Consider the following 23,028-nt stretch of genomic DNA (forward strand, 5'->3'; position numbering starts at 1 on the left):
TCGTGAGCCCATCCCCTCATCTGCAAAGTGGGGCTCCCTGTGTCTGTCTCATAGGGTGGCTGCGAGCGCCGGCGGGCGCATGGAGCCGTGAGAGGGGCCGGCCCAGGAAGCGCGGTGTGTCTGGAATAAAGCAAACCTGGGGAGCCCGGGGCAATTAGCCCCTGAAAGGTGGGCCTTGCCATCCATTCCCGGAGCGATGGCCGCCTGAAGGACCAGGAGCTGGGCGTGGGGCTGGGAGGGAAGCCAGGCTTGCTTGCATCGCAGAGCCGGGCTCTCCCCTGCTCTCCTACTGCTGCCACTGTGCTGCTGTTCACCGAGCCCACCTCTCTGCGCAGAGGGGAGAGTGAAGCCGAGAGGGGACCAGGCTCCTGGGCACCCGGTCTTCCTCGGGCACAGGCCCTGTGGCAGCGGAGGGGCTGCTGGGTAGGTACCAACATCCGCCGTCCCTGCAGGGGCTGACCCTCTTCCCCTGCGCTTGGCCTGAGCACCTGGGCAGGCAGGGAAATCCAGGCGCTTAAGGACACAGCCCCCACCAGCTCTGCCCCCCTGCCCCTTGTCCCACCGCGGTCTGTCACTGGCGCTCACTTCCTGGCCATGCCACGGCTTCCCAGGGCCTGTCCTTGCTCCTGATCTGGGGACAAAGGGGCCTCTCTCTTACGGATTTTGAGAGCAAAGAGGCTTAACCCCCACAAGTCCCCCCTTTGAACTGGAAGACTTGGCTTTTTTTCCCTAATAGATAAAAGCCGCTGCTCAGAAAGAGGGAGGGAGAGAACTCTGTTTTGTGGTCCAGCCTCCAGCCTGCTGACCCCCAGGGCTCTGTGGGGGAGGGTTTTTCTGAATGGCCAGCCTGGGCCCAGAGTCAAGAAAGCTGGGCAGGGAGCTCCTGGGGGCAGATGGGCTGCTGGGCCCCCCTCTGGGGCCTGGCCTTCCTGCAGTCCTGGCCTACCGCCTCCAGACTGGCCACAAAGTCCCTCGGTGGTCCTGTCCCTGTTAGGGGCGAAGGCTGTGCTGTCATTGCCCAGGATGCCCGAGGCTCTGGGTGGGCAGCAGGTCATCAGGGAGAGGGGAGACGTGTGCTGCTCTCCGGGTCCAGGTGGTTAGCCTCTGGGTGCCATGGCTGAGGACCCACCTCACATGGGCTCTGGCTATGGTCCCCGTCCTTCTGAGCTCCGTTTCGGACACTGGGCCGTCCGTTGCTATCCTCCACACCGGTCGTCCCATGGCCCACCGTGCCCCTCCCCCGCACAGCTATCTTCCCTTCCCCAAGCTGGCTCCCTCCCCCACCCCGTTTCCCACGCCTCTCCCCACCTGTCTGAAGAACTGTTCCCGTTTTCCTGATTCCGAGCTCCTCCTCGGACACCCGGAAAGCGCCGGTGGAAAGACAGTCTCCTACAAATCCCAGGGGTCTTCTGTGCGCCCTGTCGGGACCGCACAGATGGTAGAGGGGACACCTCACCCTCATCCTGAAGGACAAGGAGCAGCCAGACAGATCCACCCGGCCGTGTACTGATTGCCTTCTCGGTGCTGGGCCCTGGCAGGTGCTGAGGATGCAGGGAGAACCTGCAGCGGCCCTTGGAGAGGCCACCCAGTGTGAGAAGCCAAATCAACGTGCTGGGTCTCCTGGCGGGCTTCCTGGAGGTGGCGGCCTCAGAAGAGCATCTGGAGGCCTATGCATGTCCAGATGGCTGTGAGAGAAAGACTGCAGAGAGGGGGGAACAGGAACAAAATGCGGGCTCCAACCATTTCTTTTAGGGACTTCTCCAGGGAGCCCCGGGCATTGTCGGGGTTGGGAGGTGGCAATTCCCAGTGTCCCCGGGTGACCTGTGGGGCTCAGTGCAAAATGGGGAGCTCCTTGTTTACAAGCAGGACAGAGCTCTCTCCTTCCTCCGGGACACCTCCCGAACAACAGGCGCGTTTTTAGTCACTCTTACCGTTGTGCTTGCTTGGGTGCAGCAGGTCTTGGGGTGAGTGCCCGGGGTCCCACCTGAGATGCTGACCCCGGGTCCCCAGGCGTGCAGAGGGCAGTCCTGAGAGGTGAGGGGGCTGGGAGTCCTCCAGCAGAAGCCCCATCTCACGTCGCCTCCAGAACGCGAATTCCAAGATAACATGATCAGACCTTCAACGTGGTGACGGCAGAGCCTGGCCCAGGCATGGCCTCTTCCGAGTGGTCCTGGGCTGCTGTTCGGGTCACTCACTGGGCAGCCGGCTGGAGGCCCCTTATGTGCTCTGGGTTCTGACCTCCAGGCCTGGCGGCGACCCCGTGAGTGGGTCCCCGTGGCCTCTAAGCCTCCCCCAGGGGGCCCACCCTGACCAGGTCTCCGGAAGGGACAGCAGCTCTGGCCTTGGCATGCGACGGGGTCTTAGGGGTGCCTCCTGCCTGGGCCCGATTCCTAGGGTCTCCAGGGGCCTCAGAGACCCCTCCCTGTCTCCCACTGGCTGCCTCTGAAGCCTGCCGCCACCAGTGGACCCAGCAGTGTCACAGCTCCCTATGGCTTTGCAGTTTGGGGGCTTGCTGGTGTCCGTCGGGGAGGGGAAGCCCCAGCCGACTCCTGGAGGTAGCAGGTGGGGTGGATGGGTGGCGGGTCCGGGTCACCCACTCCTGGAGGTGCCAGGGCCTGTGCACTGTCCTGCCGAGCTAAGCGAAGGCGCTGGAGTGTTTGCGTCGGCTGGCTGGGGAAACCGTGAGCCACCCTGGCGCTGGCTGGACGTGGAGCCAGCGCTGCTGGGAGAGCTGGAGGCCATGCCAGGGATGCTGGGCCCTGGCGCTGGCCCCCAGAGTGAGTGTGTGCCCGTGAGGGGGTCGGTGGGTCAGTGTGCCTGGGAGAGTGTGTACCAGTGCAGCATGCCAGGCTCCATCATGCCTGCGCTTCACCACGCCAACCGCAGGGGGCAGCGTGGACCCGGGTTCGAGTCTTGGTGCCGCTGGACGTCCCAGAGGCCCCAGGGGGAAACCGAGGTGGAGAAGACTCCGCGCCACCCCAGAGGGTTCCGTGGAGGATGAACGTGATGGAAGGACCCGCCAGGTGGAGACGGTGCAATTGATCAGGGCTCTGGGGTCCCTGATGTGCTGCTTACTGGATGTGTGACCTCAGGTGTCACTCAGTGGTCGCAGAGCCTTTGTCTGCAGCATGGGGACAGCGAGGATGCTGCCCCGTAGCTGAAGGCACCGAGGAGGAGCTGGGTACAGGGCAGCAGGCGTTAGCTTTTCTCTTTCTGCCAGAACTTTTCCTGCTGGTGGCAGAGTTTCCCCAGGGGTGGAGTGATTCTCAGCCGCCCAAGGAAGCAACCGAAGGAGCTCGCCCCAGTTCCTTCCGGCAGGGAGGATGCAGGCAGGGGGAGGGCTTTCCGGGCACCACTGGGAGCCTCCGACATCTGCAGCGCGGAGGCAGGGGAATGGATGAAATGGCCCACCGTTTGGAGGTGCCTCTGTGCGTCCGGGGAGCCTGCCGTGTGGGCCTGGGTGCCTGGCCTCGCTTCGCGTGCAGCTTGCAAAGTCTGGGGGTCTGCTGGGGGGGCCCTGAGCACGTGCTGCTTGCTCCGTGCTCGGCTCCACGCTCTGACCCAGCGGGAACACAGGCCTGGAGCCCCACGCCGGCCTGCCAGGGGCTGCCCAGCTGGCTCAGGCCCTGCTGGGCCGCTGTGCCCTGCCAAGCTGGTGCTGAACCTCTGCAGAGTTGCCTGCGCCTCCCCCTCCGCTGGCTCTGGCCATTCTGGCTGTCTGGTCAGCAGGCCCTGGGCCCTTGTGTCTCTCCCCCGGAACCCTTGGCCGAGCCCTGCTGTGTCTCCCTCAGCCCCTCCGCCTGCTTAGGCCCCCGCTGCCCGGGAGAGCTTTTCCCAGGCTGGCTCAGAGCGCCGCCTCGCCTCTCAGCCTCAGGCTTTCCATCTGTGCAACGGACCTGCCCTGTTGGATGCCTCATCCGTCTCGGACTCCATTCTGGGGAGCGTCCGAGCCTGGGCCCCCTCCGGAGGCAGACGTCCAACAGACCAAGCCCGGGGCTCCCCCAGGCCAGCGGCTGCTCCGCCTGGACTCCTGGACATGCGGCCGCGAGGTCTGGACCCGGGAAGGCGGCCTCCCCGCTCGCCGCCGCGGCGGCCGTCAGCAGGCAGCTGGGCCGGCCTGGCCGGGCTCCAGAGGCGCGGAGCGGGTTAACGTGCGCGCCAGGCCGGCCGGCGGCGGGCGGGGGAGCCGCCTGGTGGGAAGTGTGAGTTCCTCCCTGTCTGCCTGACAGCTATAAAGGCCGCCGCGCGGCAGAGCCGCCACTGGGCTGCGCGCCTCCCTGGGAACCCCCTCTCGTGGGTGCTCTTTGAAGTGGAGGAGGGAGGCGGCGAGGGGAGGAGGAGGAAGGGAGAGAAGCAGCGCCCGCAGCTCTCTGCGCTCCGCCGAGCCTCCCCCTGCCCCGCGCGCACCTGGCGCCGCCGCTCGGCCCCAGCTCCGGGAGGACCACCTGCCGACCCATCTCGCTTCGGGCCAGGTAGGCCACCTCCACCCATCCCGCCTCCCGCCGCAGCGCTCCCAGGGCCCCCGGGGCTGCAGTCCCAAGGGCGGGCCGAGGATCCCCCGGCCCCCTGGGGGGGGGGGAGCCGTTATGTAACAAGAGCAGGGCTCGCCGAAGGGGTCCAGACCCTCCGGGCACCGTGAGGGCGGGGCCCCTCGGCTCCCAGCCCGTGGGGTGCCTGCAGCCCTCGTTTGCGCGGCAAGCCTCTCCTGCTGGCTGGTGGCTGTTTTTGGACCCCAGGGAGGGATGGATCCCGCGTGAGCCGCGCCTGGCCTGCCGCCAGCGGCGTCTGGGAGCCTTAATGAAAACCAAGTGTGCGGCCGGCTCAGCACCTGTCTTCAGCCTGCAGGCAGGAGCCGGGGCACCAGCTAGCCAATGGGACCGCCGAGGGGGCTCCGTGCTCTCGGGAGGCTGGTGGGGGGGTGCAGATGGAGGCCTGTGGGGGAGGGGCAGCCTCCAGGTGGGGTGGTGGCTGGCAGGCACTGGGGGGAGGTGGGGATCACAGTGCACTGCTCCCTCACCTCCCTCATTTTTGGGGTGCAAGGGGGGTCCTTGGGGTACCTCCTGAAAATTTGCAGGAGGTTGAGCTGTGAGGAAATGAGGGTTTGGTGGAGGAAGGAGGAGGACAGATGTGGAGTTGGTTTCAGGGCTGGCAGACGTGGGCTTGTGGGGACTCCTGTCCTTCTTTCCCTGGAGTTAGCTGGGTGCAGGGGACTAGTCCCCCAGTTCACTCTGTGGGCTGGGGGACAGTCGACCACCTGGCTGGGTGGCTTTGGGCAAAATGACTGCCCTCTCTGGTTCCAGGCTATAAGGGGATGGCGTGGGTGGTTTCTGAAATCCTTTTTCGACCCGCTGGCATGTGACACTTGGCAGCGGACATAAACCCTGGACAGAGGCCACCATAGGCTCTTCCTTTTTCAGGGGCAGAGAGGGGAGGCTGACGGCCTGGGAGGCTGGAGGCACCCCTTGATGGGACCCCTGGCAGGGAGGTCAAGTGGTGTTTGGGCCAGGGGTGCTGACTTCTCGGGAAGAAGACAGCCCTGTGGTCCTGGGCCCCCACCATCCAGCACTCTGGAGATGGAGGCTGTGCATCTTTTCTCGGGAGAGAAGGGGTGCAGATGCTGTCTGTCCCTCAGGGGCAGGGGGAGCTGTGGCTCGGGGGGAAGGGCTTGGCAGAGCCCATGGCATCCACAGACCCCCAGCAACGCCACATGGCCGGTGGGAGGGTCATTCTCCCAGCGGCCAGGCAGTGCTGGGCAGATAGCCATCCCAAGGTGCTCTTTCTGCGGGCCAGTGTGAAGGACTGAACCCCAGCTCCTTCGTCCAATGGATGCAGCCTGGGTCTCTAGGTGGCCCTGGGTCTCTCCCCAGGCATTCTTCAGGGAGCTCAGGTATTTAGAGGCAAAGTAGGGCCGATGTCCCCAAATGCCCTCAGATCAGGTGGTACAGGCTTAGCACGCACACCACCACCCTAGGGTCTCAGGCTTGCAGCAGGCATCTCTAATCGCTCACCGGGCCCTGCTGCCAGGGCCTCCAGGCAGCCACTACTAATCGATCCCAGATAACCTCAGGCCTCAGCAATGGGTGGGCGCCCGGAGCTTTTCCCCAAAGCAGACCCTCACCAGCTGGAAGAGGAGCTGGGCCTGGCATGGCAGTGACAGTGGTCTTGCTTCCTAGGATGGATGGCAGATGGCAGCCTTCACGCTGGGCCTGGTCCCTGCTGACTATGGCACTTGTGGCTGGGGGTGCGTCATCCACGGGGGCCACGGTGAGTGGGGGACGTGGTCTCTCACCCAGATGGGCTGATGGAGAGGGGCTGGGTGACAGAGGCGGGGCATGTGTCCCTGGGTCCCGGGGCACCTTCCCAGAGCCCCCTCAGCCAATCAGACCAGCCCGTGAGCAGGGGCTTCTGGCCACTGGCCAGTCTGACAGGACAGGGGCCTCAGGGGCCTTGGGCTCCCCTTCTGAGCGAAGGCCCGGAGTGTGGTGTGTGGACGGGGTGGGTGTGTGTCCTGCAGAGCCCAGGCCAGCAGCAGGCTGATCGGGGGAAGAAAGGGCCGTCAGGTTTGGCCTCAGGATCCCACCCGGCTCTCAGGACGTCCCAGAGCTCGGGGTCAGGCAGGACCTGAGGCCCACAGCTCCGTGGGAGCCCCCTCAGAGGCCACGCTGGAGATCTGAGCCGGGCTTGGAGCAACCCACCCAGGGGGCTCTGTCCTCCTGTGCAGGGCACGGGGACGGCAGGCCCGTCCGGCCAGGTGCTCCAGCCTCCTTCTAACCGCCGTGGGGCCTCTCACCCAGGACAACAGCCCAACATCCAACAGCCTGGAGGCGGGCGCCGACGCCACGGCCTCCTGGTGGGGAGAGTGGACCAAGTGGACCGCGTGCTCCCGCAGCTGTGGGGCCGGCGTGACGTCGCAGGAGCGGCACTGCCTGCAGCAGAGGTGCGGGGTTGAGCGTGCGGCCCCGCGGGCCTGGCGTGAGAGTGGGGCCGCCTGGACACGGAAGGAAGGCCTGGGAGGTGCACGGCCTTCCACCCAGGGCAGCGGCTGATGAGGCGGGGAACGTCGCTCCTGCGGGGTTCCAGGCAGGGGTCTCCTGGGGTCCATCCTGCTCTAGGACGCTGGGCAGAGAGGGATCCATTTCCGAGGCTCATTCAGTGAGGGGTCAGGCCCTCCCTGGCCTTCGCTTCTGAAGACCTGAGTTGAATAAACATGAGGAAATCGTACGGTGCAGCGGTTACCGTTGGCCAGATGTGGGTTCAAATCTTCCCCCTGCTACTTCCTAGCTGTGTGACCTCGGGCCAGTCACTTCACCTCTCTGGACATCTGTTTCCTTATCTCTGGAATGCAGATCATGCTAGAGCCCACCTGACATTTCTGAGAATGCAAGAGACGCTGTGTGGCCATTCGGCACAGGGCCTGGCCCATGGCAGAGGTTGTATTGTTACTAATTTTGTGCCCCAAGACCCTGTGCTGTGTGCCGGGGACATGGAGACAAGCGGGATCTCGTCCCTCCGGGAGAAAAGGGCTAAGAAACATCCTCAAACTACCTGGACTCTGGAGCCGGCAGGAGGGCTCCGATGGCGTGGTGGGTGGGCGGGTGGTGGTCAGAGGAGTTGGAGGGGGCTCGGGGTTGGGGGGCAGCCCAGAGGTCACCCCGGAGCAGGAGCAGGGTCCGGACTGCAGCTGGCCCCTCCTGGCCCGAGCTCAGAGCCCACGTCCTCGCACCAGGAGGACGTCTGTCACAGGTGCCGGGAACAGGACCTGCACGGGCACTTCCAAGCGGTACCAGCTGTGCAGAGTGCAGGTGAGGCCCCAGGCCCCCTACCCCAGGCAGGGCTCAGGGTGCCGTCTTGGTGGACACGCCATCCTGGGCCTGCTCCTCACATCCTGATGGAGAGAGAGTGGTGAGGCTCCTGGGCTCAGAACCCCCTCTCCTGCCTCAGATCCAATCTGGGTGCCCGCTGTGGGCTACAGGCACCCCAGGGAGAAGCACCCACTCTGGCTGGGGGACTCGAACCCAGCCTCAAGTTTGGGGTCTCAGGCTGTGGCCCCTGGTGCTCACGATGGGTCTGAGCCAGGTGCTCGCCAGGAGACTGAAGTCCGCTGGGGTCCCCGTCCCAGCTGCAGCCACCATGCACCCGCCTCAGCCCTCCCCGCCCTCAGCAGCTAAGCCTCCTGTTAACCCCACGCTGCACGGAGGTGGCCGGGCTGGGCCACAGGTGCCCACTCTCAATGGGGCCGAAACCAGTCTGAACCGGACCTCCTGGTGGTGTGGGTCCCCACGACCCGGTGTCCGTGTGTCTCTGTGCATGCCCGTGTGGGGAGTTAGGGGCTGGAGGGAGCTGAGGGCTTCTGTGTTGGCCTCACGGGTCAGCTGCTCTCCCGAGGGGAGCTCCAGAGGGAGACCTGCCCGCTGCTGGGAGCCGGGGGATGACCGGCCCGGCCCGGCCCCGCACGGGCCCCTCCCACCGTGGGCTCCTCTTCCACGAAGTGGAGCCCATTCAGTCCATGCACGGGTCCCAGGCACTGTGGCTACAGCCGCGGACACGCAGACAGGCTTCTGCCCGAGGATGCAGGCCGAGCGGGGAGCCAAGGCCAGCATCCCCGCCCCTCCACGTGCAGCTGGGGAGCAGGCGGGTGGGTGAGGGGGGTGGGGGGGGGAAGGACCCCGCCCAGAGCACGAGGCAGGCCACCCACGTGGGCGTTGGAGGCAGGGTCCTGTCCCTCCTTCCGGAGAGCCCGAGGGACTGAGCGAGCAGAGGCCACCCTGTGGGCCGCGGCCCCGGCGCTGCCGGCCGGCTGCAGCCACTTCCTGCTCAGCCGGCACAAAAATGCCTTTGTCGGGCCGAGTTCCTCCAGCAGCGTCCCTCCCATCTTCCCGCGTCCCAGGAGTGCCCGGCGGACGGGAGGAGCTTCCGCGAGGAGCAGTGCATCTCCTTCAATTCCCGCGTGTACAACGGGCGGACGCACCAGTGGAAGCCGCTGTATCCCGGTACTGCGGCCCTGGGCCACCCAGCGGGGAACACTCTGGAAGGATCCCTACCTGATGAATCACCTCCTGGGGGCAGGGGAGGGAATGTCCACACCCGGGGCGGGGGGCGGGCAGATGGGAAAAAAGGCCCAGAGGGAGGGGTCTTGTCCCAGGTCACGAACAGTTCTGGCGTCAGTGTATGTGACGTGGCTTCTCCCGGCTCTCGGGCAAAGGGCAGGGTCTCTAGAACGTGCAGCCCAGGGCCGTCAGGTCGCTGGGACCTTCACGGGGCGGCAGAGGCGGGAACTCACAGAGCCCGGGCCAGGCCAGTCCACCTGCGTCTTGGTCTGTTTTGGCCACCGAGACCCCGGCCAAGGCCCTTTCCTCACCAAGCCTCAGTGTCCCCATCTGCGCAGTGAGAGGAGAGCGGTGTCCCCGACGCTGCCCCCTGCCCACCGCCCTGAGGCCCCGTCTGCCCTGCAGACGACTACGTGCACATCTCCAGCAAGCCGTGTGACCTGCACTGCACCACCGTGGACGGCCAGCGGCAGCTCATGGTCCCCGCCCACGACGGCACGTCCTGCAAGCTCGCCGACCTGCGAGGGGTCTGCGTGTCTGGAAAATGTGAGGTTGTTAAACGTTGTAGCAGAGGTCCCGCGGGCGTCCTTGCGCCGGCCGCCCACCGGTGCACCCAGGCGGTGGGGGCCCCCGGGGCCCGGGCCTCGGCGCCCTCCCAGCAGCCTCTCCGCCTCCCTCCCTGCAGCCCATCGGCTGTGACGGCGTGCTCTTCTCCACCCACACGCTGGACAAGTGCGGCGTCTGCCGGGGCGATGGTAGCAGCTGCACCCACGTGACAGGCAACTACCGCAAGGGGAACGCCCACCTGGGTAAGCGCCCCCTTGGCTCCGGTCCAGCGTCCACTGAGGACTACCCTTCCCCTCCTGGGCCCTGATCCTCCGCTCCCGCCGGGAGAGCAGCCGGCGGCTCTGTAAGGCCCCTCTAGCTGGGGTAAGGACCAGCTCTTCCCTGAGCACCTGCTGGATGCGAGGTTTCCCAGGGTGCACGTGGCTCGGCGTCCACCTTAACCTTTGTGCAGCCTGCAGGGAGATGCTCAGGCTCTCTTTAAAAGGGGGAAAGTGAGCCGCAGCTTCTGCCCTCACCCCTGATGTGAGATTGGAGTCTGGGCATCCACGGATTCCGGGGCCTAAGGTCTGGAACCAGAGTCTCAAGGGCTGAAGGGTGCAGAGGCTCCCGCCAGGCCCTCTCTCCCCCTGGGCAGCGGCTTGTCCATTTTTACGGCCGTGCCCGTTCAGCCTCATGTCTGGGTCTGGCTCTGACCCACGCTCCCGGGGGCTGGAGGAGGGGTGGGTGGGGGTCTGTGCATGAGACAGGACTTTGTGTTGTAAGAAGGATGTCGCCTTTAACAGCGCTGAACTGAAGGCCTTCCTGGCTCTCAGTAAATGCTTGTGGGGTTAAACGGGGTTATCCCAGCCTCTGGACTGGGAAAGGTAGGGCAGCTTGAAATCTGCTTCTCAGATGGGGAAACTGAGGCCTGGAGTGGGAGCTGCTGGCGCCAGGTCCCTCAGCGAGGCCAGGTGTGTCTGGACTAGAAGCCACCCCTTGAGAACCCCCGAGGACCTGGCTGTCGGGACCCTGGGAGTCCTGGAGGCGGAAGGCACAGATAACTTCAGAGTTAGGGTTCGGGCTTGGACATGGGACCCAGGGATGGATCTGCCGCCTGGGAGGGGCAGGGAGGGCCGTCTTTAGCGGAGGGAGGCCCAGGGCAGAGCTGGACAAGGGTCTGAATAAGGCATGGCGGGTACAGGGCCAGAGGCTGCTTCCTTGGGGGGCCTCGCTACGGGAGGGGGCAGGCAAAGTGTCTCATTTCCTCCCCCGCTCACACAAACCTGCTTGCTGGACCTTCTGCCAGATCCCTGGGCATGAAGAAGGCAGAGCCGGCGCTCAGGCGGTGTGTCTCTTTCTGAGCAACCCTGTGTGCCAGGGCCTGGAGGCTGCAGTAAGCAGTGACAGACAGGGCGTGTGTCCTCATGGGACTCTCGCTTGCGAGGGGCTGCGGGAGGCTGATGCTTGAATGGTCCCATCTGACCGTCCACGTTCTTTCTCTGCACGGCCACGGCCACGTGCAGCACGGTCAGGCTGGTGCTACCGCTATTGTCATTTTTCAGTTGTGAAAACAGAGAGGTTAAGAAACTAGTTTGAGGAGTTCAAACTAGTTGTGGCTCAGCGGTTAACGAACCTGACTGGCATCCATGAGGACGAAGGTTTGGTCCCTGGCTTAACTCAGTGGGTTAAGGATCTGGCATTGCGGTGAGCTGTGGGTGTAGGTTGCAGGCGAGGCTGGGATCCTGCGTTGCTGTGGCTGTAGTATAGGCTGGCAGCTGCAGCTCCGATTGGATCCCTAGCCTGGGAACTTCCATATGCTGCGAGTGCGGCCCTAAAAAGACCGAGAAAAAAAAAAAAAAAGAAAGAAAGAAAGAAAGAAAAGAAACTAGTTTGAGGTCACACAGCCAGATGAGGCAGAGCTGGGTCTGAACCTAGACAGCCTGCTCCCGGGTCTGAGGTCCTACCCACTTACCCACACGGTTCCCTGGTAGATGTGTGTGGTTGCCACAGTGAAAAATCTCGTGAGCTGGCGGATAATTTTGAAAGTTGGAGTTCCCGTCATGGCGCAGCGATGGCGAATCCAACAAGGAACCGTGAGGTCCCGGGTTCGATCCCTGGCCTCGCCTAGTGGGTTAAGGATCTGGTGTTGCCATGAGCTGTGGCCTGCACCACAGCCACAGCAACGCCAGATCTGAGCTGCATCTGCAACCTTCACCACAGCTCATGGCAACGCCGGATCCTTAACCCCCTGAGTGAAGCCAGGGATCGAACCTGCAACCTCATGGTTCCTAGTGGGATTCGTTTCCGCTGCGCCATGGTGGGAACTCCTCTCATCCTCATCTTTGAACGTATTGAGCCTTTAAAATCCACATGATATTGCGACAATGTGGGGTTTTAAAATGACAGTGACAACATGCTCAGGCAGGGCAGTGTGCGGTGCTTTGCAGAATCTTCCCACCCCTTGGAGCAGGCCTGTCGTCCCTGTGCAGAGACAGAAAACTGAGGCCCAAGGCTCCAGCGGTCTGCTCACGGTCACTTTGGTGGCAGGGGCAGAGCAGGACCCGTCTGTTTGACTTCAGCAGATTTATGGTCACTGTGGCCCGTGGTGGCTCTCGGGAAGAGCAGGGCAGGTACCAGGGGCATCACCCACGGCCCTGGGAGGCACATGGCTCCAGAGCTGGCGATGCTGATCCGGTGCCTGGGTGGCGGGTCAGCCCTCTGATGGCACGGGGTGTGTGGGAGGGGGTCCGGCAGGGCCTTGGACTTGCCTCTTGGGCCTGGGTGCAGCGGCTGGGAGGGGCGGTCCTTAGACAAGTGCCCCTCACCCACCAGGAGGGTGGGAGGGCAGTGGCCGCTCTCCAGAGCTGCCTTTCCAGTCGGAGGCGGTGGCCACAGCCAGACCCGCTGCTCCACCGTGGTCCCCTCTCCCCCAGGTTACTCTCTGGTGACCCACATCCCAGCCGGCGCCCGAGACATCCAGATTGTGGAGCGGAAGAAGTCGGCTGACGTCCTGGGTGTGTAGGTGGGCCCCGGGCTGGGCCTCTTGGGGCTGGTGCCTTGCAGGCGGGGAAACGTATTGGTCTTGGGTGGACAGGTGCGCTTGATCCTGGGTCCCTTCTGGCAGGAGAGGGATGGCCCCAGGGCCCAGGACGTGACCCGGGTGTGTGTGTGTGTGGGTGTGTGTGTGTGTGGTCACAGGGAAGCCGATCACACCCCCATGTGTGGAAAGCCTTTTGTACTCAGAGCTGCTGGACACCAGAGGTGTCACGACTCAGGTAGTGAGCTCCCCGTCCCTGGAGAGCCAGGCCAGGCGGAAGCTGGAGGTGCTGGAGTCAGAACCTCTGCCTCCCCCGCCCCATCCCCCAGGTATAAGGAGGGAGACTCTGAGTCAGTGAAGCAGATCGAGAGGAAGTGGGTGGCCAGTCCGAGGCCAGGGCTGAGAAGCAGGCGTGGAATTCAGACTCAGGTCTGGGGCCCTCGAGTGGCATTCTTGCTGCTGGACGAGAGGCCTGAAGCCTCCCTGGCCGAGGTGGGCAGCAGGGCGGGCGGGGGACCCAGGTAGGGAGCTGTTCCCATCATCTGGCCCCCCTCCCTGCCTCCGTGGGCAGCGTCTCAGGGACCAGGGCTGCCGGGGTGAAAACCACCCTTCTAAGGGGCCGCTGGGCTGGGGACGGCGTCTTCGCTAAAGGCCCTCAAGGATGACCGGCTGGGGCTCCCTTCAGGCCCTGGGGCCCCAGCCCCCCCACCCAGCAGGCCCGCATGCTCCAGGCTCCAGCTCCGCGGCCGGGGTGCGGGAGCCAGGCCTCTGCCAGGCCAGCTGCTCTGTGGCCCCCTGGGAGGGCGGTGAGGCCAGGAAACACCGTGTTCCCAGAGCTGGCTGCAAAGCCGTCGTTCTTGAAACAGCCGCGTGGAAATTCCAAGGGCGGCCTGGGAGCACGGGGAAAGCCGCAGGAAGGAAGGTCATTACTGTCAGGAAACAGGTTTTGGACGCGGGCCGGGGATCTAACCCAGTGCACAAACGCGCCCGCACGCGGCCGCCTCGCCCAGCTCGCTCGCTCGTTCCCCTTGTTTTCAACATCGCGGCGCGGCGGGTATTTTTCCAGCAGGCGCGTCCTGCTCGGGCTCTCAGGACCCCCTCTGAAGACACACTATCCCTGAGGTGGAGCCTCCCTGACGCCCGCCCGGGTCCCCAAGGCTCCCTCGAGACCCCCCTCTGGGCGGTGCGTCCGTTCCCCCATCTGGGCATCATCAGACACCAGCGCTGGGTGTGGACGAGCGGAGGCCCTTGGCTCCACGTGTCCCCGTGCATCTGCCTCAGAGACAGGGGGCCTGGGAGCCACGCCCGGGAGAAGGGGCCCATCAGGCCACTAGTCAGTGGGGTCCCCTAGTCTGGGCAGCAGTGTGTCACGCTCCCAGTGAGAGCGTGGGACCCGTCAGCCCGGGGTGGCCGGCAGGGCCTGCTGGGGCTGCTGGGGTGGGGGCTGCAGCGTCGCTGCGTGTGGGCCCTGGAGGGGCGGGCGCTGTGGTCCCTTGTGTGGGCCACCCAGGGTGGCACAGGGAGGCTGCAGCAGAGCCAGGCTGGGTGGCCCAGCCCCAACCTGGCCGACACCTCTTGTCCAGCTGCGTCTGGCCCACTGCTCCTTATCACCTCGAGGCTCCGCCCCTCCAGGCGGCTGGAATGACAGGACCAAGTGGCCGCGGGCCAGACACCTTCGGTTGTCTAGACAAGCCTGGGTTTATTTTAGGCTGATGGGAAAGAGAACTCACGTCCCCCCACCGGCCAGGGCACGTGCTGTGTGCAGACAGAGCCATCCGCTCCCCGGGGACGGGGACGCGGAGTTCCTGTCCTGGGTGTTTGGGGACGGTCACAGAGACAGGCTGGCTGGGGTCCCCACCGGCCCCGCCGTCCCCCTCTGGCCGATCCAGCTCACGTGACAGGGCCGCGGGGCCCTTTCAGCTCTTGCAGACGAGGCGGGCTACTTCTTCTTCAACGGCAACTTCAAGGTGGACAGCCCCAAGAACTTCAACATCGCCGGCACGGTGGTCAAGTACCGGCGGCCCATGGACGTGTTCGAGACGGGCATCGAGTACATCGTGGCTCAGGGGCCCACCAACCAGGGCCTCAACGTCATGGTGCGTGGGTTGGGCTCTCGGCTGGGGGCGGCGGGCGCTGCTTCCGGGGCGGGGCTTCCAGGTCGCCCTCCCTCCCTCTCCCCTTCTCGGCTCCACCCCCTCCTCCCAGCCCTCCCTCAGACTGTAACTCCTCTGCTGGGTCCTCCGCTCACGCCTGAACTTGTCTACCTGTTCATCTGCTCAGTGTCACCCGGCCATCTGTCCCTCCCCCTCCTGCGCCCCCCGCCTCCCCTCTTTCCTTCCTTCCATCCTTCCTCCCCTCCCTCCTCTGTCCATCCCACCCCCTGCTGAGGCTCCTCCCTCTTCCTGCTGTCCTCACCCCAGAGGATGGACACGCAGGTTCTATGCGGGGCATCAGAATGGCCCGGGGAGATGAGGACAGAAGGCTGGGTGGGGGGATGGGGATGGGGACACAGGACCCACCCCAACTCCACAGTGGGGAGTCTGAGCGCCCGGGGGAGTTCCCTGCCCTCTGGCGCCATGGACACGGTGGCGTTCACACCAGGTCCTCTTGCCGAGGGGCTGCGGCCCGTGCTCATCATGCCGCCTGCTCCCCACCCCATGCTGCCCCCAGGATGCTCTCGGCCTCTGGCAGGAACGGCTGCTCTGAATTCCTCTTGGTTTCTTTCCCGGGGAGCCGCAGGGGAAGGGGGAGTAACGGTAGCAAGTCTGGGGGCCGCACCGGAATCCCCTCCCCTTCCTCGTCTACTACCCCTCCTAGTTTCCTCTGATCCCCTGCCAGCACCTCAGCCAGTCTGGGTGGCACACCTGGCCAGGTGTCCCAGTCCGTCTTCCTGTGGGGTCTGGGCTTCCAGGCTCCAGGCCCTTTTGCATCAAAGGTGGCTGCTCTTGCCTGTTGCCATCAAAACTGGGCAGGGGGTGGCCAGGAGCTGGCCAGGGGACCAGCAGGGGACCAAATGTATTCTCTGCCCCCAGAGTCAAAACTCCCCACCCCCGCCCTGGGGGTCATTTCAGTTACACTGCCAGGGTGGCGACTCCTTTCCTGCCCTGCCCTCCAGCACAAGGTAGCTTGCTGTTTAAGGAAACTCTTGCTGTGTCTCCTGGAGGAAGTGTTTTCCTTTTGGGGTCCCAAGAGCTGCAGGCACAGGAAACCCCACCCCCAAGGGGGTCCCTGGGGACGACCGCAGGGCATCTCTTGGCTCCCAGATCCATGTGGTCCACCCACTGGGGACACAGCACGGGCATTGATTTCGGGTGTGTGTCGCACTGGGGAGGCACCCAGGCCCCATGTTCACAGGGTCCTGTCGTTTCTAAGCTGCATCTGGCTTCACCTCCCATGCTCACTTAGGCCGGCAGTCTCTGTGACATGGCATCTGATAGGCCCAGGGGATCTCGTGGTTGTGTGCCCGCTGTGGCACCTCTGTTGCTAGAAAGCGAGCCCCTTTGTCCAGTGCAGTGTCATGTGGTGTCCTGTCTCCGTGGCTCAACTGCTCAGTGCGCTCTTGGGTATCAGGATGGTGGGGGCCCTGGGGGCTGGAAAGGCATCCTCGTATCCAGAATAAGGTGAATTGGAGTTCCCGTTGTGGTGCAGTGGTAACGAATCCAACTAGAATCCATGAGGATTTGGGTTCGATGCCTGGCCTCCCTCAGTGGGTTAAGGATCTGACGTTACTATGAGCTGTGGTGTAGGTGGCAGATGCGGCACAGATCTGGTGTTGCGGTGGCTGTGGTGGAGGCCAGCAGCTGCAGCTCCAATCAACCCCTAGCCTGGGAACCTCCATACATTGCAGGTGAGGCCCTAAAAAGCAAAACACAAAGACAGAACAAGGTGAGTCACGTCTGTTCTAGAAGGGGTCGGATTGTAACCCACTGTTGTGAAGCAGCTGACAGTCCCTGCGAGGGAAGGTGCTGTGTCCCAGGCTCCATGCTCATCCTGGAAGGCTGTCTGTCAGGGGTGGAAGTTGCCCGAGCAGCCTGGCTGAGTGAGAACCGGAGTTCTTATGCTGATGCGTAATTTCCCTCCCTGCCACCCTGCGATTCCATTCGCACCTGTTGTGCCCTCAGGGGGTCGAGCAACCCAGAGGCTGGCTCATGTCAACTGGCAAAGCTGGTCCATCTGAACCCAGGTTGTTTTTTACCCTACTGGTGGGTGCTCCCTAGCGGGTATGAGCAAATGATCTAGGGACCTTCAGGTTTTATGCCTACTCTGCTAATCCATGCACATAATTTTCCCAGCCCTCCTCCTGCCCAGTCTTTTTTTTTTTTTTTTCGGTTGTCTTTTTAGAGCCATACCCACGGCATACAGGGGTTCCCAGGCTAGGGGTCGAATTGGAGCTGTAGCTGCCTGCTTACGCCACAGCCTCAGCAACACAGGATCCGAGCTGTGTCTGCGACCTACACCACGGCTCATGGCAACACTGGATCCTTAACCCAATGAGCGAGGTCAGGGATCAAACCTGCATCCTCATGGATACTAGTAGGGTTCATTAAGCACTGAGCCACAACGGGAACTCCTCATGCCTGATCTTAAATTCTGCTCCATCCAGGCTCCTGACCAAGCAGCCAAACCAGTGGGGCTGCCCACGAGTCCGTGCTTTTTTTTTTTTTTTTTTTGTGTGTGTGTGTGTGTGTCTTTTTGCTATTTCTTGGGCCACTCCTGAGACATATGGATTCTCCCAGTATAGGGGTCCAATCGGAGCTGTAGCCACCGGCCTATGCCAGAGCCACAGCAACGCGGGATCCGAGCCGCGTCTGCAACCCACGCCACAGCTCACAGCAACGCTGGATCGTTAACCCCCTGAGCAAGGGCAGGGACCGAACCCGCAACCTCATGGTTCCTAGTCGGATTCGTTAACCACTGCGCCACGACGGGAACTCCCGAGTCCGTATTTATACTGACCTAGGGCCGCTCTGCTCTGTGTACAAACTCCCGTACATGCACTGCCTGAAGCCCATGGGAAGGATTTTCCTTCCCAGCAACCTTCTGGGGCCACGCTGAAGCAGGTCACGTTTTCAGCTTACACCCCCCAGATCAAGCCGACCCAGCTCGGAGTCGGGGTTGGCCGTTTTCCTCCTCTGTGATGTCACCACGAGCTACCCCACGCAACTGTAGCGGGAGCTGAGAGAGGGGTGCTGGCACAAGACTCTTGGAAGGTGGGAGTTGGGGACACCTGCTGACTTGCTTCCTGGCCCTCTGGCCCTGGATTCCTGCTGGGACCTCCCAACCCCATCACTGAGTGGAGCTGAGAGGCCTCATGGTATAACGTTCAGCTCTGATTACATGGGTCACTTGGTGTCCTGAGCGCAAAGGGTCATTCCCAGTAGGGCCTGGTAGCATGTCAGGAGCTTTTTTCTTGTCTTTTTTTTCGTTTTTTGGGGGGCCGCATTCGCAGCATATGGAGGTTCCCGGGCTAAGGGTCCTATCGGAGCTGTAGCCGCCAGCCTACACCACAGCCACAGCAACGCCAGGTCCGAGCCGCATCTGTGACCTACACCACAGCTCATGGCAACACTGGATCCTTAACCCACTGAGCGAGGCCAGGGATTAAACCTGCATCTTCATGGATCCTAGTTAGGTTCGTTAACGGCCAAGCCATGACGGGAACTCCCAGGAGTTTTTTCAATTAGTGTGTATTTATTTTAGGTGGTCTGGCCTTACTCCAGGCGCTAGGACTCTCTGTTAGCATTTGCCTCTCAAATCTTGCCAGAACCCCCACGCCGCAATCGTCCCCACCACAGGTACCTCTACTCCTGCAGGGGCTGCCAGGTATCGGGGTCCAGGCGGCAGGCTGCTTGCACCACATCCTGGACCTCGGGCAGAGCCCGTTTCCCTCAGGAACCCCCCCCCTGCCCTGCCTCTAAGCAAAACCCCAGGATATGGATTAGACCAATATCCCCAGCTCTGCATGTGTCACGTCTAAAATTCTTCCCGATGGGGTGGGGGAGGGTGCGAGACGCAGTCATTTCCCCTTTATGTCCGAGGAGAGGTTCCGTCCTGGACCCTGAGGTTTCTCGCTGATGTGGGGCCCCCGAGCCTTCCCGGGGGTCCCTCTCCGATCCTTCTGGAACACGTACGTTTTACCGAGGCCTCCAGTCCGGAGGCCTCATCTGGTCTGAAGCCATGATGTCAGCCACGTGGCGGACGTGTGGGAAGGTCCGGACCCCTTTGCCTGCCCCGTGACCGGGAGGGAGAGCGTCGCCAGAGTCCTGGGTCACAGCTATAAATGCGTCTTCTTGTCCATCCGAGGGCAACAGATCTGCTTCTCTTCCCCCTCCCCCAGGGGTAGGATAAAACATGTTGGCAGGTGGTTGGCCACACGTGATCACTTGAGGCTGTGTCGATCTGCTCTGAAAAGACACATCGGTCCCAAAGCTGCCACTGGGATGATGGCTTGGTTGAGTTTGGAGCCCGCTGCCACCCTCCTGGATCTAGCTGGGTTTTGCAGGGGCCAGACTGTTGAATTAAATGGGGGCTGTGATGGGATGACCACCCGTGCGTCCTTCGGGTCTCTCAGGGTGCCAGGGATCTCTGTGTTTGCCCCCAGGATGCAGGGTTTCTGATTTTCTCTCTTGGAGGTGTGTGGGGCTCAGGTTCACAGACTTCGCAACGATGGTATAGCCCTGACCCTGCAGGTGAAGGAGCCAGTGTGAGAGCTCTGCCAACTCCCGGTGAGGCATAGTCTGGGGACGGGGCAAGCCTTGCCTCCAGTGGATAGATGGTGAGCCAGACCTGGGCCACGTCTGGGCCCCTACTTGTCACCCATGTACTCTGCCAGTAACGGGGGCGGTCTTGATGCTTTGGGTCCCTGTGTAACAGTGACAGCTTGGACCCAGGTTCCAGAACGTCTGCCCATTTCTCCACTGAACAGCTACCCAGTAAAAAGCGGGGGGCTCTTTGGGAGGAGAACTGGGGGGAATCCTTGCCGTGTATTCCAGGCGGGGATCCTTCTTCCCAGGGACCTGGCTCTTCCATCCTCCCTTGGATTCTGGGCTGAAAAACTGGCCCGGGACGTGGGGCAGGGACCATGATATGTATGGCGGCCGGCCTCTGCTTGGTCTCCAGCCTTGATGTCTTCTGGTGGCGCAGAAGGAGAAGTTCCTCTCCTGGGCCCCGTCCGTCTGTCCCCTGGGAGTCCTGTGTTCTATCTCCTGGGTCCCGTGGTCTCTGTGGGTCAGGGCCCCTGGCTTCCATGGCAGCTTGTTGCTAATTACAACATTTGAGCCTCCTGTTCTGAGGACCGCGGAGCGCCCAGCTCTGTGATAGCCTCTCCTGCTACCAGCCCTGGCCTTTGAGGACACTCAACAGTGCCCCCTAGGCATCCCTCTAGGTGAGGTTTCTTTTTTCTCTGGCGAGCAGAACGTTCTCCAGGCTTCTCCAGCTTTTCCCTCCCGCTTCTGGCATCGGCTGTGGCGGTGCCGGCACCGATCCCTCCTTACCACCGGCTTCGCTTTCTCCCAGAGCGTCTGCAGGTGGTGTCCGTCCCCCGTTCTGAGCCAGGGCTCCCCCGGGACACCCCCTCCCTCTTGCAGGCTCCTCTTTTGCTGGCACCGCGGGTCCGTCGTGGCTTGTCCTTCTCCCCTGGGCAGCGCCAGGGCTCCCCCCGACTAGGTGATGATGGGACTTGATGAGAGCCACCAGCTGGGCGAGGTCCTGAGGGAGGCCGGCGGTGCCTCGGAGGCAGAGGTCTCCGTACCATCTTCAGGGAAGGCTCAGGTGCTGGCCCTGACAGGGAGGCATGGCCACGCTTCAGGCCCAACATTCAGGGGAATCTGAGATTTTGAAAAAAATTTTTTTGGCTGTGCCCAAGGTGTGGGGAAGTTCCCGGGGCCAGGGATGGAACCCACGCCACAGCAGCGATCCGGGCCGCTGCAGTGACCAGCCGCCGAGCCAGAGTGACTCGGACCACCAGGCCCCGTCCCCAGGGGGGCTCCTGGCGGGGCAGAGAGGCCGACCTTCCCCAGTTCCCTCGTGCTCCAGGGCCTTCCCGGGGCCCGCTCGAGGACACGTGAGCATCTCTATGTAACACTAAGGAGACCCTCCGGCTTGGCCGTGAACAGGAGGTTAGGTGGTGGCCTGCCCTAGCCTTTCGCTGTCCCTCTCCAAGGTCCCGGACGCTTATCCTCTCTTAAGGCCCCTCCAGCCCCAGCCGACCCCACCCTCAGGACATGCACCCAAAGCACGCTTTCTTCCACCAGATCCCATCCCGCCGCCGCAAGGGGGGAGCCCCGTGGTCTCGGCCCCACCAGGGAGGGCTTGCATCAGCCTTGCTGCTGGGGGGGTCCTGCTCTGAACCCCCATTTGAGAGTCTGCTGGACCCAGGCTGGAGTCCCTGGAGAGAGCCCGCAAGCACTCGGGGCTGGGGGCGGACGGCGGGGGAGAAGCTGGGCAGAATGCAGTCTCGGCAGAGGCCGCGGCTGGCCCACGGCCAGCCCCGATGCTGGGATGGCCCTCAGGGAGGTTTCCACGCGGATGGCCACAGCGGGGGGCGGGGGGGTGGTGGTGGCTGGGGGCCACCGGTACACTCTTATTGTTTGAGATTGCTGGTGAGCGGTGACAGCAAAAAGCAGGTCAGGCTTTGACAGCTTGAAAGAGTTCTCTCCACCCGGGGCACTGCCTCTGCCAGGGTGGGCCGCCCCCTGCCTCTCCCCGGGCGAACCCCGCTCGGCCAAGGCCATGCCTTCCGGTCAAGGGCGAGTCTGGCTGCGGGCCGCCGCTCGGAGGCCTCCTGCAGCTGGGGTCCAAGAGTCTTCTGTGCTGCAGGGCCCGCTGCAGGCTGTGGGGGAGGCGCTGGGGGGAGGAGGGCCGGGGGTCCCATGTCTCCTCCTCCCCCAGGTGTGGAACCAGAATGGCAAGAGTCCCTCCATCACCTTTGAGTACACGTTGCTGCAGCCGCCACACGCCCATCGCCTCCAGCCGCTTTACTACAGCTTCTCGGAGCCAGTGGCCCAGAGCGCCGAGAGCATGGACAGCGCAGAGCTGGACGGGGCCGGGCTGCTGGGCTTCCTGCGGCACAACGGCTCCCTCTATGGCCAGGCCTCCTCGGAGCGGCTGGGCCTGGACAACCGTCTGTTCGGCCACCGGGGCCCGGGGATCGAGCTGGGTCTGAGCAAAGGCCAGGAGACCAACGAGGTGTGCGTGCAGGCCAGCGGCAGGGCCTGCGAGGGGCCCCCCAGGGGCAAGGGCTTCCGAGGTAACCAGGAGGGGGGGCGGGTGGGCGGGGGTCCTGGGGCGGGGGTCCCCGGCAGCCTGCGGAAGAGGTAGACAGAGGTGCGGGTTACGGGCAGGCTGGCGGGCAGGCTCAGGGCCGGCCCTTTGCAGACTCTTCAGATCCCTTCTCTGAGTCTCCCACTGGACGGATGGGGAGACTGAGGCTCAGACAGAGAGGTCTGGCCCGAGCCACACCACTGAGGAGGAGCTGGGGTCAAATCCAGCACGGTCTGACCCTGGAGCCTGAGCCCTTCCTTGTTCATTGGGGACAGACAGACAGAGAGACAGACAGACAGATGGCACATGTCCGGCAGGGCGTCCCCAGAAGCCAAGGGCCACAGGAAGGACTTAGTGTTCCTGGAGAGGGTGACCCCTGACCTGAGGGCTCAGAGCCAAGGATGGGTTAGACAGGGAGGGCGTGGGAAAGGGGTTGGGAGGGGGGAGAGGACCGGGGAGGGCCAGCCTGGTGGGGTGGGTGGGGGACCCGCACGGGGCGGGCTCCCAGGGGAGGGGCTGGAGGGGGAGCTGGAGGCGCAGTGGGAGGGCCAGGACCCCTGAGCCCCAAGGCTGGCAGGGTGGCCGCGCGCCTGAGGGCCTTGGAGGCGGTGAGGGCTGGAGGGTGGACCAGACTTGGGAAGAAACCCCTCGATAACTTGCCGGGGGTAAGGGGCAAGTTCCCGGAGTCTCAGAGTCTTCAAGTCCAAGTCAGAGGCTGCATTAGTTCCCTTGCTCTGCTGTAGCCCTGCCCTGGGGACCTTAACACCCAGAAACTATTCTGTCCCTGTTCTGGAGGCCAGCGGTCTGAGATCAAGGCATCCCGGGGCTGTGCTCCCTCTGGGAGGGCCCCTCCGGCCTCGGCTGGGGCAGTCTCTGCTCTGCCTTCTCAGGCCTCCTATCTCTGCGTCTCGGGGAATTTCCTTCTCATCAGGACGGCGGGCACTGAGATCAGGGCCTGCTCTAAACCCACCACCATCTCATCCGAGATCTGGCTGTCTCTGAAGAGCCTAGTTCCAAATAAGCTCCCCTCCTGAGGCTCGGGGCCGACCTGAATTTGGGGAAGGCTGTATTCAACCCACTGCAGAGGTCGAGCAGGTTGCCCAGCTAGAGGTTGGCCACCGGATGGCTTCCCGGTTC

The 23,028-nt window shown here is 63.5% G+C and overlaps 1 protein-coding gene across 2 annotated transcripts in view; it reads left to right on the forward strand.

Moving 5' to 3' along the window:
- The first annotated feature begins 4,222 nt into the window (after window positions 1-4,222).
- Window positions 4,223-23,028, forward strand: part of ADAMTSL2 (ADAMTS like 2) — a 35,536-nt gene continuing 16,730 nt past the window's right edge. Inside the window, exons 1-10 of one of the 2 annotated variants that reach the window (XM_047768842.1) lie at window positions 4,223-4,472; window positions 6,174-6,264; window positions 6,795-6,937; window positions 7,727-7,802; window positions 8,888-8,990; window positions 9,453-9,598; window positions 9,733-9,856; window positions 12,527-12,607; window positions 14,551-14,726; window positions 21,520-21,877. In XM_047768842.1, the coding sequence (XP_047624798.1) occupies window positions 6,175-6,264; window positions 6,795-6,937; window positions 7,727-7,802; window positions 8,888-8,990; window positions 9,453-9,598; window positions 9,733-9,856; window positions 12,527-12,607; window positions 14,551-14,726; window positions 21,520-21,877 (1,297 nt within the window). In that variant the 5' untranslated portion in view covers window positions 4,223-4,472; window position 6,174. The remainder of the gene's footprint in view (window positions 4,473-6,173; window positions 6,265-6,794; window positions 6,938-7,726; window positions 7,803-8,887; window positions 8,991-9,452; window positions 9,599-9,732; window positions 9,857-12,526; window positions 12,608-14,550; window positions 14,727-21,519; window positions 21,878-23,028) is intronic. The other variant, XM_047768843.1, reaches the window with a different exon arrangement.

The sequence above is a fragment of the Phacochoerus africanus genome, chromosome 2, assembly GCF_016906955.1.
Source record: "Phacochoerus africanus isolate WHEZ1 chromosome 2, ROS_Pafr_v1, whole genome shotgun sequence".
In the NCBI taxonomy this organism is placed as follows: domain Eukaryota; kingdom Metazoa; phylum Chordata; class Mammalia; order Artiodactyla; family Suidae; genus Phacochoerus; species Phacochoerus africanus.